The 18,307-nt window shown below is 34.9% G+C and overlaps 2 protein-coding genes across 3 annotated transcripts; one reads left to right on the forward strand and one right to left on the reverse strand.

Moving 5' to 3' along the window:
* The first annotated feature begins 1,521 nt into the window (after positions 1-1,521).
* LOC128208653 (putative nuclease HARBI1) lies at positions 1,522-3,777 on the forward strand. The gene is made up of 5 exons (XM_052912201.1): positions 1,522-1,945; positions 2,610-2,722; positions 2,915-3,026; positions 3,232-3,401; positions 3,559-3,777. Exons 1-5 carry the CDS (start codon positions 1,522-1,524, stop codon positions 3,775-3,777), a joined length of 1,038 nt encoding a protein of 345 aa, XP_052768161.1.
* Positions 3,778-4,418: 641 nt separating this feature from the next.
* Positions 4,419-9,654, reverse strand: LOC128209671 (uncharacterized). Of its 2 annotated transcripts, XM_052913809.1 has the most exons (7): positions 9,453-9,654; positions 9,117-9,272; positions 8,611-8,675; positions 8,197-8,340; positions 7,689-7,781; positions 5,859-5,894; positions 4,419-5,268 (listed from the first exon to the last, which is right to left on the reverse strand). In XM_052913809.1, exons 2-7 carry the CDS (start codon positions 9,245-9,247, stop codon positions 5,099-5,101), a joined length of 639 nt encoding a protein of 212 aa, XP_052769769.1. In that variant the 5' UTR covers positions 9,248-9,272; positions 9,453-9,654; the 3' UTR covers positions 4,419-5,098. The 2 variants fall into 2 exon arrangements, with proteins under 2 accessions (XP_052769769.1, XP_052769770.1); XM_052913810.1 differs by lacking the exons at positions 9,117-9,272; positions 9,453-9,654 and adding an exon at positions 8,996-9,079.
* Positions 9,655-18,307: the final 8,653 nt, after the last annotated feature.

Consider the following 18,307-nt stretch of genomic DNA (forward strand, 5'->3'; position numbering starts at 1 on the left):
TATTTTGATGACTTTTTAAAAGCATCCACGTGTGCTTGACTGCCTATACACATAAACATGCGCATTTAGAGTATTCTTGTTCTATGGTGCGTATCAATGATTGCGACTAAATACGCACTTTATATATATGTTAAATTATATCATTGTAATGTGTGTTATACGTTTCATTTACAAATGTAGTCTGGAAAACTTTGTCCAACCTTCTGTAAATACTAAATCTTTCATTATCATTTGAACGTTTAATTTACAAATGAAGTCTGGTAAATTTTGTCAACCATGGCGTAAATGTTATATCCCCACCTACGCCTTACAGAACTATTGTTAGCATATGTACGTTTCATTTACAAATGAGGTATGCTTAACTTTGTCCAACGTTGTGTACTTACTATATACCCATTTACGTCTAACAGAACTATTATTAGCATATGCACCTTTTATTTACATATGAAGTATGCTGAACTTTGTCCACCATGGCGCGAATTCTATATCCGCATTTACGTCTAACAAAACTATTATTTACATATGAACATTTCATTTACAAATGAAGTCTGGTAATCTTTGCCTACCATGGCGTGAATACTATATCCCAATTTACGTCTTACAGAACTATTGTTTACATATGTAAATAGCTTCCTTCGATGGCTAAATGAAACACTTTTAGTTCATGATGATGGTAGCCTACATGACTCTGTTTGTCTGTAAACTTTCACATCTGTGGGAACAATTATGTCTATAACAAGATAACAAGGGTGGATAATTTCCATTTTGATGTATCATTGATGTTCAATTGAAATACATTTTTATGTTAAGTTATGTTCAGTTATGTGTTTTATGTTATGCTATGTTTATTATTTGTTTATGTCGTTTTCGTGTATTAAGAGAGCCATTATCATGGCTATCATCAGTTTTATGATGTAAGTAAATGTAATATTATTTTAGCCTTAACACTTAAGACCTTGATCTGAATTTTAAAGAATGGATGCTGTTATGTAAATATTTCAGACTTATCATTAATAATGTATTATATGTGTTCTATATTTCAAAATGCTCGTTATTGTATTGCTGTCTTACTTTTGCCTCATTTGTTCATAACGTTGATTGTGTTGTTATGATCATGATGTTCGTTCTGTTTTAAATATGTCCCTTGTGTCGAGAAAAAATGACACACAATGTGTCTAAATAGGAAATTACTGTATGTATTGTTAACATGACATTAACGCCATCTTCGATCTGATACATCTATCTATACATTGTCAATACAGTTTTTCTTCCTCGTTTGGATGATTGGGATGAACACCACAAAATCGGTGCTAGGGCATGATGAGTTTCCCTTAAACGGAATCCAGGGCCCGTATTCACGTACGTGTCTTAGCCTCAAATGTAGACTTAGGACTCAAGACTCAGACTTTGGGCTGTAAAACGGTATTCACTAATGTTTCTGAGATCAAAGTTTGAGTTCAAAGTCTGAGCCTGAGTCTCAAATGTTGAGTCTATAATTTAGAAGCTTTGCAACCTTCAAAGATGGCGGCTGGACATAGAGCTATCGTTAGAGATCGTATGTTTCTGAGGCAAGTGCCACGTCCTCGTGTTTTTCGCGATAGGAGTAACCCTCTGGAGGACCTACGGGAAGAGGAGATATTTGCTCGTTATCGTTTCCGGCCGGATACGATCTACTTCATTGTTGATTTATGCCAGGCAGCTGCCCGGGACACAGGCAGATGTTTCGCAATACCTTTGGTGTTGTGCGTTTTAAGCTATCTGCGATTTTTGGCAACAGGAGCTTTCCAGTTGACTGTCGGTGACACTGTCAACCTGAGCCAGCCCACAGTAAGCAGAGTTTGCCGCCAGGTTGGACAGGTGCTTTCTGCCCTTGCATACCGGTATATCAGCTTCCCCTCCGGTGATCGTGTCCGTCAAGTGAAGCAGCAGTTCGGTGCCATGGCTGGTATGTAATATCCACTAAATATTCACTTCTTAAGCTTAAACTTTAAAGGAATTACTCAGCTAAAAAATGTCGTTTACGTCACCTCCATGAAGGAGAGTATTCCTAGTGGGACGTAAACCTTGTACCCTGTTATGTAGGTTAACCTAAAAATAGCTCACCTATAGTCTTTTTCACTCTTTCTGTCATGAATACATGTATGTTTATGTTTACCTGGTTTTATGTATACATGTATGAAGTAAGCAATGATAAAAAAGGCTTGACAAGTGATTTTTAAGCATGACAATAACTGATATAAATGAAATTGTGTCTGTTTGACATATTCCTTCATTTCAATGCAAATATTACTGTTGATATACTGTAAATATTTTAGTAAAATAAGTTATAATGACATGTACAAGGAGTTCTACATGTATTTCATCAGTATTGAAAGAATTAACTAATATATACAGTATTGATAAATGATCCAATTCCTCATTTGATGTAATTAAATGTTCCATGTAAAAGTCTGAGTGTGAATTTCAATACATTACAGTTTTACTATGTTTTTTCAGGAGCCATTGATAGTAACAGATGGTATACAGTTCCTCTTTTCTGAACACCTAAGACTGGGGCCAATAACAAAAAAATCTTACTTAGTCTAAAGTTATACATGATCATGTTTCAGGCTTTCCCAACGTTGTCGGGGTAATTGATTGCACCCATGTTTCGATAAAGAAGCCATCGGCCAATCCAGAAGATTACATTGGGAGGAAAGGAATTCCTACAATAAATGTTCAGGTAAATTGAATTTAATTGAATTGAATGTTATCCATTTTCCAAGATGTTGAAGTCATTTACCATAACCATCTTAATCCTTGAGTTTGTACTCAATTATAAAAGTATATTTAACATAACATTTATTGAACTGATTTGAATTATATGTAATTGAGCATTTTTGAAATCACAAATATTAAACTGTGTATATTTCAGGCTGTATGTGATGCCTCATATAGGATTACATCAGCAGTAGTGATGTGGCCAGGGAGGACACACGATGCACGAATCTGGCACCAATGTGCACTCCGAAGGAGGTTTGAAGACGGTATGACCATGTTGTATATGACTTAATCAATGGATACATTGGTACTGTTAAATGAAACCATATGCCTCCTGCCTAGTTATAGCATGCATTCATACAGATATATATAGGCATACTAGATAAAGAAGTTAAAAATACTGGGACAATATGGCTATTTTTTAATTGATATGTTGTGTAGTTGTAACATAATGACACATTTTACCCACAGGTGATATGCATGGGTTTTTACTTGCTGACAGTGGGTATGCCTGTACAAGGTATATGTTAACCCCCTTCATGAATCCTGTGGGAGAGGCACAGGCACGTTACAATGGGGCACTGTGTCGCACAAGGGTCACTGTTGAGCAAACCTTTGGAATTTTGAAGCAACGATTTCAGGTATAATAACATTTACACTTTTTAAAATTTCTCTCTGCTTTATGAATATTATACAGATGTATGACAATGTATTAATTATATAAAATGTAGTAATATAAAGTAATTTGTTCTTGCAATGTGTGTTTTTTCCCAAAAAAATGCATTTCCTTGTTGTCAGGTACTTCGGAGGAAGTTGAATTGTTATCCAGAAAGGGCATGTATGCATATCAGAAACTGCATCACATTGCACAATCTGGGGATCGATCGGAGGGATATCGTTGCTGTTGACCCAATTGACCCCAATGATAACCCCCATTATCATAGAGTTGATGTTGGGGACAACATGGATGGGAGGGCCGCCAGGGAGTACGTGACCAGAATGTACTTTGAGCGATAGGTAAAATCACTTGTAAAACACCATTCATTTTATCAATACATACACATGTAATGTTAAATGTGTTGTGCTTTTCTGGCAGAACATCATAGATGGCAATCATAACCTCTTTTTTTTATTTCAGGTGCCGAGATCCTGGCGTCTATGTACCCATTAGCTTTTAATCATCCTCTGATGCATGCTAACCTGCTTGTAACATAGCATCAAGATGGACGGTGAATGTGTTGTACACCGTTTAAGTTATTAGCAAGGCAACCTTAGCACAAAAGGACCTTGGGGTTCGGGTTAGGAACGCATGGTTTTCATACAGGACGACCAAGCACTAGTTCGCGGAACATGCATGTAAAGTGATAAGTTTAACCTAACAGACTGATTTCCTGTTTTGTTTCTAGTTTTCATTTGAAGTAAGCATATAAATACAACAAAGACATCATTAGATATGTTTCATGTTTTAATTATCTTACCACTATGAACAAGTAACAATGTGGAATGCTTCATATCACAAGTGTTTTCATAAATGAACAGGCCCCAACTTCTCAAGTCTATTATAAAAATGATTAAGTTTATATCACTATTTTTGTTTTCCAATAATTTGCATTATATTTACTTTTTAAGAACTTTTATACTTTAGGTATATACTTTCTCAAACTCCAGATGAACCTTGTGAATTATAAATGAATGAGAACTGTGTAGCAATTGGATATTTGAAAAGTAACAAGCAATACCCTTAACTTAATTGTCTGATGACTTTATGGCACCATACATTTTATAAATTTGATATGTATAAACTATATAGCAAACTACATACCTTATGTCCTTAATAAATAATTACTTCAGCAAACTTTACAAAGAATATTTCATTGGACATGGATGAACAATGATGTGTAACATATATATGAAATGTCATCTTCAAACTTAGTGGCATAACATATATGGTTTAAAAACTTTAATAGCACATGAATTTCAGGGCATTACTTAATACAACAAGTACAATTTGACTTGATCAAAAATAAAGTCACCTAAGCCAATCATACATGCAATTCAAGACTGTACAAAGCTTAAAATATTTGAAGATTGATGTAGGATCTCAAAAGTAAGTTTGAAGAAGTTAGCTTAAACAAGTACATCACCTTCAAATATACAATGAAAAATACAGGGACAAGCCTAAAATGTTTCAAAGACAATCTAACAGTGTGCTTGTTACTTTCAAATATCCAATGAATTGGTTGAGCAGAATTATTTATTAAAAGTAAAGGAATCTACAAAAGGATTTCCTGAATGAAACTCAATGGAAGACCTTTGTAAATAATAACTTTTGGCAGCATCAGCCATTTCCTTCACTGAAATAAGTGCATTTTTTTGTTCTAATAATAGGTCCATCTGGAGCTTGATTTTTTTTGGTCTCCTCCCTAATCCTGACATTGTCAAGCGATAGGTTTTCTGCAGTTAATTCATTTATTGTGGACTGCTCTGTGGTGACAATTTTTCTTTTTGCTGAAAAACAACAAAAAACATATTTTTATTTTATACTCGACTTAATACATATAATGTTAGTATAGCTATCACATTTATCATTTACTTCAATCATACATTATTCTAAAACAAAATCACTATATGCTGCTTGATAAATTATAGAAAAGATGTTATATCCGCTTTTCTTACAATTATGATATCAAAGCGTAACACTTTCTATTAAACAATTTTCAAGAGGTTCTTTACATGAAAATACTTCATTTGGTGCCAATTTGGTGTACAATCCCTTGAAAGCAATCAACACGTACAGGAGTGTTAAGCATTTCCTAATAGTTCAAGAAGTTGAACTTAACAGTATTCATGAACACTAGATTCTTCACAAGGAAATATATTGGCAAAATAAGAACACTGACATATCAATACAGTCTATGTATGAAACACCTTATATGTTATTGCTAAAAATAATATCAAATAAGACCTTTTCGAATTTGAGTTAATTTTAGATCTACCACAGCAGATGTTACAAGCACAGGAAGTGTATGCATAAAAAGATCTGTCATAAACTATGATACAAAAAAAGTCTCATTTAATCTTTACTTAAATGAAATTACCTTTCCCGGTCTTTTGTCTGCACGACTTCAATGGACCTGAAAAATATGAAAAAGTTAATTTGTTACGTCGACTATATTTAAGCTGTACTCTCACTCATATACTGACTGTTTTAAAAACTTTTTTATTTCTTGTATCAGAAAGATAAAAATTTGACGTGAAATATCTGCAAACAAGTAAAAAAATATTGCTGACAAAACATCAACTTGCAGATTTTCATATTTCTGTTCGAAAAATAATTGCTAAAACTGTTATTAACAGTTTAGGAAACATAAAATCAGTCGGAATCCTCAAGTATAATAGTAAAAACAAGAGCTGTTACAGGGACAGCGTGCTCGACTATTCTGCCGCTTTTCAGTGAAAGGATTGAAAAGTGTTAGAAATGGATCACTGTAAGATTAGATTTCATTTGGTTACATTGAAAATGTTAACAATTTTGTTGTGTGGTTGTATACAATTGTATTAAGTCTCAATGCAATACATCACGCAGTTGCCGAGATATTATCCTGTTTGTGCTAACATGCAAGACCTTAACCGGATTTTGTGAGATATAGTTATTGTACTTGATTTAAGACGAAGGTTAAATGTTTGGGAGCCTGTGTGTAAAATTTCAATGCAATATAAGATGTATTATCTGAGGAATAGACTTATAAGTGGTTACATGCAAAACCATAACCATAATGTCTATGTCCAAGAAAGGGGACATTATTTGAATTTATTACAAACAAGTGTTATCTACCTGGTTTAATTTAAGTAGGTGTGATCATTGAATACCATTGTTTAAAGTCTCAATGCAATAACTCAATTTGTATCATGTATTGGTGCTTTTCATAGTAATGAGGCTTTTTCTTTTATCTCTCCTAACTTTTATTCCTTTCACTTTCAGTAAGCGTTTTCATGCAAATTATGGGCCAATCAATCTTGTTAAGGGAATTGTTGAGTTTCAAATGGATGGCTTAATCAGCAAAAAAGTTGTGTAAGAATATAATGTTATTTAGAAGAAATAAAATTAAGAGAAATGAGGAAACAATAAAAGTCCAAAAAATGACAGACAAAATAAAAGGTGAAAGGTTAAAATGAGAATGTATGAACACCCACAGTTGAAGCAGCATCAGTTCAGAAAAAAGCACAACATGCAAAACAACCCCTTCAGAGGGATTCCATGGCATGGGACTCCACAATTAACCGTCTGGTAAACCGAAGTGAAGGTCTTAAAATAAGTCATTTTGTAGAAAATTACACAATTGGTGATGTCTGTCAGTCATAGTCATAAGAAAAGTAGGCACACCAACTAAATCAAGATTTTTTTTAAAAAGGCAGCTAGTATACACAAGCAATGCTAAGAATATGTGGAGTTGCAAGAAAGGTCTGGCAATTTGAGCGCCTAAAAATAGACCGAAGTAAAACCATGTCAAAGCAAGGTGAACTTCAATCATTGTGGAAACCAAAAGTTGAGAATTTTCTTGAATTTAATTCTTGAATAATGCCTAATAAAACAGATACTATTATATTGAGTAGGATGCCAAAGAAATTGCTGGGAAATTAAACAAGGTGTGTTGGAAAACCGGCGCTTGGGTGAGTAGTATAGCTCTCCATATTCTTCACATAGCCGAGCTAAAACTGAATGCCATCAGACAAAATTGTGTGATTCTATCAACGTAGCTCATATGATAATGTATGACAACATTTTTTTTATGAACCAGACAACATTGCACGCATACATTCAGCCTTCCTGCAATACATAACACATTAATGAAAGTGAAAGGGTTTACGGAATTGAATTGCTTCTATTGATTTAATGTTGGGATAAGGAAAAGAATGAAATATTTTACCTCCTGATGTTTCTGGGATAGTGGCCTCAGACGTTGGCTCATCTGCCAAGATCATTGAGGCCGGTTTCGAGGCCCGAAAAATTTGTTCAAGGTCTGCAATAATAAAAATCATCTCGAAAGTTTGGCATGGCACGCTGGATTGTTATTTCAACAATGGAAAACTCGTACAACTTCTACCAGTATACATAATGTGATTTGATTTTGTATTTATTATTCAAAGTCATAACAATTTCAACCAAAATATGAACACCTTTAAAATAAAAACTTGTTTCAGTCATCAAAATTAGACTTTTGGATGAACAAGCCCGAACTATTGTTTTATTGCATGATAAATAAAATTCAGAATTTGAGCAAGCCCGGAAGACATTTTACCAGAGATGAGGGCTTGCTGTTTACTGTCGATCAATTTGACATGAATATACAGTGCATATCAAACATTAGACTGATAAAGCTTTTACAAAACATATGTGAATGAAGGATAAAACATATGTGAATGAAGGATAAATACCATCTGAATCAAATCCTCCGCCAATGCCCGTGACAACTTCGTGTGTGGCAAGATGGTCTGCCACACACGACTCTGCCACGGACAATACAGCCGATGGGCCCCCTCCTGTTGGTGGATGCCGCAGCCCACTGACTTTGTTGATGGCTAAACGAAACAAAGATAATATGCAAGAAAATGTACTTTTCTGTCATCTTTTCACACCTGACTGAATCAACAATTAAAGCAACCAAACATCTAGAAATATTTTGTTTTAGTTAATGACGTTAGTCACTGACACAGTGAGACTTGACACAATGAGATGCATATAATCATATACATGTATACTTTCAGTAACTTCTGCAATTTTTCGTTGCAAATCTTTTAGATTGTTTCTGCCTATATGAACTAGTAGCATGGTAAACATATTTTACTTACAACGTCCTTTTACATTTTGAAATTTCTTCCGGCATTGTTCCGAAGAACGTGGAGCTGTAAATTCACTGAAATATAACAACATGAGGTGTTTTACTTTTAATTATTTTAACTTCAGTAATTCTTACAAAGTTGAATGTCCACTGGTAATTGTTTCAATGTATATTGCATTCTTATAAAAGTTTAAATATTTTTTTTATGGATGATTTTCATTCAATTGCCAAATCAATAACAAGTGTAAAACCATCATTACAATGTTGATAAATGTATATTATAAATTAGTACAGTATGTTTCAGTGGAACAATAATGTGGCAGTAATACAGCTATGCATGGCCATGTTACGTAACTGTTATTTTTAATAAAATTGTTGAAAACTGTGTTTAATACCGCATGCAAAATATTATCCTTATGAACAATTATCCTTCATGCCATGCTGTATCAAAAAGAAATAACAACAAAAACACATGTACAAATAAGGCATAAAGTCTGTTTCAACTATCAAACGTACTGGCTTACAACAGTGGCAATCTCTTGCCACTTTGCCCGGCGTTTAGTTGAAATTTTTTCAACCCCACACCCTCTCATCTCTCCGAAGAGAAGATCCCAATTTTCACGTACGAGGCAGCTGCCTCTGTCCATGGGGGACTTTTTTTGTTAAGAAACCCTAAAAGAATAACAACGTTATAATATCTAAACTTTCTAGTCCATTGCTAAGGTATCTACGTAAAAAAGAGTTCTCAATGAGAAATTATTCAGTATATGATCAGCATGTAAATTACTTTTTTAACGAAATGCATGATATCAGTATCAATAATTTATAATAAAAAACATGTAAACAATATACCTGTCGAGTCCATTATCCGTCTGTCAGTGATGTAACGGCGCGTGCGAGCACCTGCTGACGTAATCATGGAAAAATACCGCTTGCATCATCGACATAAAGTATTCTCAGCTGAGTCTGAGTCTAAAATCGTTAGTGAATACCAAAATCAAAATAGTCTCAGCATAGCCTGAGTCTGAGACTGAGACTGAGTCTGAGTTTGAGTCAATAAAAAATGTACGTGAATACGGGCCCAGCTTACGATGCATTGGTGTGAATTGATGCATACTCGGTGCTAGGGGTGATGAATTTCCCGTAAATGGAATAAAGCATAACCGATAGTAACTAACGGTAACATGGCGTAAACTGAAACCGCATAATCGGTGTAAGGGGTAGATGGGTTCACGTTATCCTAATACCGCAAAATCTGTACCAGATGATGATGATTTTCCCATAAACCGAAACACTCCAAGTCGGTGCTTGTGAATGATGAGTTTCCCGTAACCAAATACCGCCTACTCGGGGCTATGGAATGTTGACTTTCCCGTAACCAAATACCGCCTACTCGGGGCTATGGAATGTTGAGTTTCCCTTAAAACGAATACCGCATACTTGGTAAGTTGAAAATACCATTATTTATCGGAAAAGCTGTATTGATACGTAGGTGATCTGTGGTCTGTGTACGTGTGTATAAGGTGTTAGTAAGTCTCTGCCTCTTACTCAATGTTATATGCCTTGCATTGTGTCTCTAAACAGGGTATATTTGTTTCTTCTGGTCTTGTCCCTTTTATTGCATAATTATAATCCAACGTGTGACATATAAGCAGGTAATTGAACGTTGTGTGGTCTTCATACGGAAATGCACCTAAACTTTGGTTTTAAATATTAAAATCAGAAACACAATGCGATATACGTTGCCTTCACATAAATATCATTGAAATGAGCCTTGTTATATTAACAGCCTTTTCTAATTGAAATAATTATGTAACAATTGCTTGTAATTACCCTAAACTCATCTTCCATTAACGGGGAAGCAAATTATCTCAACAGATTAAACATTTTTACACTTATTAAGTCCCATTATTTATTGCCACTTTCTTGTAAGTAGGGAAAAGACATGGTTCGCTTATTGTCATGACCAATGATACCCAGATACATTTTGGAATAACACTTGACTAATATACATTACATACATTTACAAAGCCACTCTTAAAGCTGCACTCTCACAGATTGAAAGTTTTGACATCTTTTCATTTTTTGTCTTGGAACGAGCCAATTTTTGCGAAAATCCATGGAAACCAGTTGTTTAAAACTGCTGACAAAAAATTAGATCGCAGATTTGTGCATTTTTCTTAAACCGTTAGTAACGGTTTATGCCATACAAAAATAACTTTCGAAAGAAAATATGAAAATCTACGATCTGAATTTTTATCAGCAATCTTATACCATTGGTTTGCAGATATTTACGCAAATAAATGCTCTTTCCTACACAAAAATAAAGTTGTACAAATGGTATATCTGTGAGAGTGTAGCTTTCAGGTTAATCACTGTTTTATTTTGGTTCATTTATCTTTAAAGTTTTTATGTAATGGTATTTTTCCGTTTAGGATTTCACTTTTTCTTTAAAACTATGCGGTTGATGCATTCGCTTAAGGCCTTATTGCAGCCAATGGCTGCTGATATACACTAAAATGTAAATACATAGTTTAACAAGCTATTTTGAACCTTACCACAACGAAAATAAAAAAGCTTTAATGGTTTGCAAACTATGCCTATGCTGAGAAAGCATGCTTTGAAATACTATTTCAAACATTTTGCCCAACACATGTAACATATATCTATCATCATAAAATCCGACACAAGGGCACCAGCGGAAATCAGATGATTTAGCCAGAAGTACGCTATATGTTAATATGATCAAATATCTTTATTTGATTTCGTGGCCTCCTGCATATTATCCATTTTAATGTGTTCCGTTTAATATCGAATAATCCGACACAAGGGCACCAGCGGAAATCAGATGATTTAGCCAGAAGTAGGCCATATGTTAATTTGATCAAATATCTTCATTTAATTACGTGGCCTCCTGCATATTATCTATTTTAATTAACTATTACGCATTTGACGAGATACGGAGACAATCGCGGTATCAATATCATACAATTGAAGACAATATAACTATGCCAGATCTCGCTCATATCGACCAAACTCGGCCAATTTAAAAAAAAATCGGCTTATATGAGTTTCCACCGTTTAGACTGGCTACAAAATTCTCCAAATATAGGATTCGAGAAACTGGCCATTGCAATTGGCTGTCGAAACTCGCCTCATATAAGTAATATGCTGGAAAGTTTTAAAAAGGTAGCCATTTTATTTTTCATTTTTCCGACAATTTTGTGCTTCTTATAAACCTATTTGGAATACTTGAATCTATTGAATGATTGAACCACTGTGTACGTTTTAATATAACGGCTCTATTTAACACGTTGTTGGATTTAATGATTTTGTACACCGACAAAATGGAGGTGAGACATTTTGGCAAACGATTTACGATATTAAAACGAAAATACATGCTTCCTTACACTGAATTAACATTTAAATATGAATCTGTCCGAAGGATGACGAGTGACGTAACAAGTCAGACGGTAATTCTCACCCTGTCGGTTGACCTCACAAAGAAGAAATGTGACCGATCAATAGCATACTGGTTGAGTTCTTTACATGAGAATACATGTACACAGAAACATTTGCCATATCTCTTTATTTATCGTGGTCAAGTTAAATGCTTATCTTGTTGATGTTGTTGTTTATGATTTTGATGTTGTTGTTTGTGTTGTTACCGTTGTTGTTGCAGCAATATTGAATGCAGTAGCAGCATTGTCAGCAGTAATTTGTCGTGTTTCTGTTTTTGTTGTTGTAGCTGTTGAGGTACATGTACTAAATCTGGAGTTTTGGGCTTAAAGTATAGTTTAAGTAAAGTAAAGGTTATTAATATTCAGTAGCTATAAGTGTATTAAGTTAAATATTCAGAGTGAGAGAGGGCGAGAGAGTTATATATGTGTGAGTATACAATCATATATTGGGGTAAGTAAAGTACTGATGGCGTCATATTATGTAGGTTGTGTCATTTTCTACATTAAAATTGACTTCAGATCAGTATCATATGACGGGGGCGTCATTATATTCACTCCTATCGTCGTAAACTCAGGTATATAGCAATTGTTTTACCGTTAGCCGTATACATGTTCGTTGCAAGAAAACCTCTGCGGAGTCATAATTCAGAGGTGTAGGTAGACCAACATAAATGTATAAGCCCGGTTCGCTAGTGGGATTCGGGACATGCCACCCCCCACCCCCACCTTCGAAGAAACGTTTTGGCTTACGTTCGTTTTCCACTATATAAGGAAATAAAAATAACACATCAACAAAATACAATTTAAAGAACGCGAAAAATAAAGACTACCTAATACAATAAGATAAGGATGTCAGTGGAGTAAAGGTGAAGCCCAATATTAGACAAGACAAATAGATCAGCTGACGTGATAGGCATTTTAGAAAACCAGAATATAGATTTCGAAACACAGCAGGAACAAGAAGTTCGTTTAGACTAAACTGATGCAAGGACCAAATAAGGGTCATGCAAATGCAAAAACGCCGTAGACGTACGGAGGGGAGAAATACAATTTAGAAAAGAATATCACGCTGAGAAAAGGACATTTTTAATATAGAGAAAACTAGAGACAGAAACAAGAAAGGCGTAAGTGAAATCTAAAGTATTAGGGATTATAGAAAGTGTGAGGGCTAAGAAACCTGTATATTTTTTTATTATTTTATTATCTAATTTTTATCCTTATTTCTTATGTTACTATACAGATATATTGTGATTTACCAGGTTTCGTATTAACATTTGGTTATTACCACTAGCAAATCAAAGGGCATGTGGGGGTGGGTGGAAGGGGGGCGCACCCGGTGGCTCTCCTTATTTTGTCCGAAGATATATTTATTTTTTACCTCGGAGAAAAGAAAGTTGTATACTCGCCCTATATATAATATTTCGGATTAGAAATTGTTACATTTTTCCAAACCCAACTGCCCATATTTTAAACAAAATCAATTTCGGTTCTGAAGAAGACCCCCAAGTTAAAAGGCTATCTCCCCCTTGAGTTAACCCTTGAATTGGTGAAAACAATAATTTACCATGTTTCGACCAATTCATATTTTAATAGATGCGGTAACATTCTCATGAGCTTGAAATACGCAATGCCAATTGACACGTAAATGGGATATTGTGTCATTAATGATAATAAAATAGTCATTAAGACATGTTAAAACCAGATACTATGATTGTGCTAGAAATTTTGCCGTAAATGAAAGATAGAGTAGCGAGATGCTAACACGTTTCAAACGATAAACTTATTCTTTAAAACGAGGGCGTATACACGATTTACATTTAGTCAACTATTGCATGATACGTATTCGTTTCAAAAGCGTGTTTTTACGTATTTCGCTATTTATTGTCTTAGCAAATAATGATTTCGTTTAAATCATTTTTACGGAAATTGCCTCATGATTGATTTTTGGTACTCAAACTTAGAACACAAAAAATGGTTCACATGATGCCATGGGAAATAAATCAAATCTGTAATGACACCTACTGGTTTGCACGTGTCCGAAACCTAATAGCCTTCTGGAAGTCACTTGTCCAACAACTTCTCACCAACTAGTTAACACGCTTCCGAGAACAACTCTTCAACTGGTAGACAAGTTTTCGAGAGCGTTTTGCCTACTGGAATCAACCTGTCCGAGAAATATTCATCAATGGGAAGGCACGTGTCCCTAAACTACTCTCCTACTGGTAGACACGCGTCCGAGAACTACTAGCTTATTGGTAGGCACTTACCCTAGAACCACTTCGAGGGGTGAATGCGAAAATGTGACATTAAATAAGGAAGCAGATAGAACCTTGCCTACTGGAAGTCACGTGTCCGAGAACTACTTAACTACTGGTAGGCACGTGTCCGAAAACTACTCGCCTACTGGTAGTAACGTGTTCGAGAACTACTTACCAACTGGTAGGCCGTTTCCCAGAACAACTCGCTTACTGGCAGTCATCGGTCCGAGAACTAGTCGCTTACTGGTAGTCACGTGTTTGAGATTTACTCGCCTACTTGTAGGGGCGTGTCCGAGAACTACTCACCTACTAGTTAGCGCCTTTCCGAAAGCTACTCACGTCCTTGAAGTCATATGACCAAGAGCCACTCGCTTACTTGTAGACAGGTGTTCGAGAACTATTCCCCTACTATTAAGTATGGGTTCACGAAGTACTCGGCTTCTTGTATGCACGTTTCCTCAAACTACTTGCCTTCTGGTAGATACTTGTCCTCAAACCTCTTGTCTACTTGTAATCATGTGGCGGAGAAATACTCGTTTATTGGTAGGCACGTGTCGGAGAACTGCTTGCCAGATGGTGGTCACGTGTTCGATAACTACTTGAAACCATTTTATACTTAGAAATCACCAACCTTTTCTTTGAGGAGGACGGTAGGTTTTTGGGAAAGGACAAACGCTAAAATATTTCGCATTGCATATTTTGAGTCCCATAGAACGCCATATGCATTATATGACCGTATTTAAATTACGTTTCCACATATGGACATGTTAATAGAGAGTTTCCTTCTGAATTTATGTTTTAAGTAATATTAAAACATACAATTTGAAGTCAATAAACGTCTTTATCTAATATATTGTTTCTCACCATGCACAGTTTGTCTTGTCCCTGTTATAATTCTTCTTAGTTATACCGATGTTAAGTACGAATAACATCCTAATATTTCAAGGTATGTGCCATTGCACTGTTCTCAAGAATGCTTATAAATTCCTAATAACATTTATAACACAAATATCGGTCGATTATCGCTTAGAACGAAAATAAATCAAAACCGTCAGGTCAAAGTTAAAGCTGGATGGAATTTGTCAATAATTTAAATAAATTGAATTGTGTATTGTAGCAATGTTAACATTTGTGTCGTATTCTATATAGCCTATACTCACAAGGAATCTTGACACCTCATTTGAAGAGTTTCTTGGTGCAAATAACTTTATGATGGGGCAGCGGGAGCTTGATCCATTTTAAGAGTAATATGTACACTTGGTATACTAACTTTATGCATGGTAATATACCAAGCCGTCTTTGTCATAAGATTAGTCAGCGCATATTAAGTTCATTTAAAAAAGTATTGTGTCATTGATGGATGCAGTTTTATGTTTTTCATACAAGCCATTTCCTCTATGATGTTGGAACAGCCTTGTTAGATACAGCTTTATGCTTATATTACAACTATCAACACCATAAAAATGGAGCTACGCACGCTTGGTTCATTTTAACAGAGAGTTGTGGCCTTGTTAGATACAATTTTATACTTATATTACACATATGAACACCATGAAGATTGAGGTTTGCACGCTTGGTTCATTTTAACAGAGAGTTGTGGCCTTGTTAGAAACAGCTTAATGCTTATATAACAAGAATCAACATCATAAAGATTGAGGTGTGCACGCTTGGTTCATTTTAACAGAGAGTTGTGGCCTTGTTAGAAACAGCTTAATGCTTATATAACAAGAATCAACATCATAAAGATGGAGCTGCGCACGCTTGGTTCCATTTAACAGAAAGTTATGGCCTCTTTAGATACAGCTTCATGCTTATATTACAATTATCAACACCATAAAGATTGAGCTGCGCACGTTTGGTTCATTTTAACAGAGTTATGGCCTTGTTAGATACAATTTTATGCTTTTATTACAACTATCAACACCATAATGATGGAGCTGCGCACGCTTGGTTTATTTTAACAAAGAGCTGTGGCCTTGTTAGATACAGCTTTATGCTTATATTACAACTATCAACACAATAAAGATGGAGTTGTGCACGCTTGGTTCATTTTAACAGAGAGTTGTGGCCATGTTAGATACAGCTTTATGCTTATATTACAGCTACCAACACCATGGAATTGGAGCTGTGCACGCTTGGTTTATTTTAACAGGGAGTTGTGGCCATTTTAGATACTGCTTTATGCTTATAATACAATTATTAACACCATAAAGATGGAGTTGTGCACGCTTGGTTCATTTAAATATAGAGTTATGGCCTTGTAAGATACAGCGTTACGCTTATATTACAACTATCAACACAATAAAGATGGAACTTCGCACGCTTGGTTCATTAAGAGTTGGGGATTTGTAAGAAACAGCTTTATGCTCTTTATTCACCTTACAACACCCTACAGATGGGAGAGAGTTAATTTAGTTCATTTTAACAGAGAGCTGTGAAATTGCTATAGAGAGCTTAATGTTTATTCTATATTATATTAACTTCATGCATGGTAACATACCAAACCGCTTTTGCCACTATTACCTGTCCAAATAAAACGTAGTTTTTTGTCATAAGATGAGCCAGTTGACCGGCAACCTGACTTCCATACTTCCAAACCAAATACGTTAGCACAACCATGAAGATTTCGCAATAATTTTCTTAATTTTATATTGGAGAAAAACAAATAAATGCAACTAGAAAGTACTACATAAGGTCAAATGCCCATTTAGTCGCGCTTTATAAGAAATGTAAATTTACAAAACAGATCATTCACATTTATTCAATCTATCATAGCAATGTATATCAAATACACACATTGACTCAATCTCTAGTAGCAATACACACCACATCAACACATTTGTTAAATCGCTGATAACAATATATATACCATACACACATCTATTCAATTATTGGCTGAAATTTTAATCAGAATATAGTTATTTATGAACAGCACTAGATATGTTCATTTTACAAAATACGACTCCACTGTATTGCCATATTAGTACACACTCCATGAATAGTTACTACACATCGTCAGTACATATACTTATTACACACACTCCCTACAATGTTACTACACATCGTCCATACATATACTTATTACACACACTCCATACATAGTTACTACACATCGTCCGTACATATACTTATTACACACACTCCATACATAGTTACTTCACATCGTCCGTACATATACTTATTACACACACTCCATACATAGTTACTACACATCGTCCGTACATATACTTATTACACACACTCCATACTTAGTTACTACACATCATCCGTACATATACTTATTACACACACTCCAAACATAGTTACTACATATCATCCGTACATATACTTATTACACACACTCCAAACATAGTTACTACACATCATCCGTACATATACTTATCACACACACTCCAAACATAGTTACTACATATCGTCCGTACATATACTTATTACACACACTCCATACATAGTTACTACACATCGTCCATACATATGATTGTTACAAACAGTCCATACATAGTTACTACACATCGTCCGTACATATATTTATTACACACACTCCATACATAGTTACTACACATCGTCCGGACATAAACTTATTACACACACTCCAAACATATTTACAACACATCGTCCATACATAAACTTATTACACACACTCCATAAATAAGTACTACACATCGTCCATACATATGATTATTACAAACAATCCATACATATAGTTCGAATGCATCATCAATACACATAGTTCTTACACACCATACAAACATTGAGTTAATGTTAACTATCCATACATACATTTACTACACATCGTCCAAACATATACTTATTACAGACAATCCATACTTTTAGTTCGAATGCATCATCCATATAAATCGTTCTTATACACAATATAAACATAAAGGTAATGTTAACTATCCATACATATAGTTATTACACATATTCCAAACATATAGTAAGAATGCATCATACATACATATAGTTATATTACACACCATACACACAT

Source organism: Mya arenaria, chromosome 11 (genome assembly GCF_026914265.1).
Source record: "Mya arenaria isolate MELC-2E11 chromosome 11, ASM2691426v1".
Lineage (NCBI taxonomy): Eukaryota > Metazoa > Mollusca > Bivalvia > Myida > Myidae > Mya > Mya arenaria.

Coding starts and splice junctions, on each gene's coding strand:
- LOC128208653 (XM_052912201.1), top strand. CDS start 1,522: ATGGCGGCTGGACATAGAGCTATCGTTAGAGATCGTATGTTTCTGAGG. Junction 2,723..2,914: donor TTCCTACAATAAATGTTCAG/GTAAATTGAATT, acceptor TGTATATTTCAG/GCTGTATGTGATGCCTCATA. Junction 3,027..3,231: donor CCGAAGGAGGTTTGAAGACG/GTATGACCATGT, acceptor TTTTACCCACAG/GTGATATGCATGGGTTTTTA.
- LOC128209671 (XM_052913809.1), bottom strand. CDS start 9,247: ATGGACAGAGGCAGCTGCCTCGTACGTGAAAATTGGGATCTTCTCTTC. Junction 8,341..8,610: donor TCAAAATGTAAAAGGACGTT/GTAAGTAAAATA, acceptor TGTTTCGTTTAG/CCATCAACAAAGTCAGTGGG. Junction 7,782..8,196: donor CGGAGGATTTGATTCAGATG/GTATTTATCCTT, acceptor TTATTATTGCAG/ACCTTGAACAAATTTTTCGG.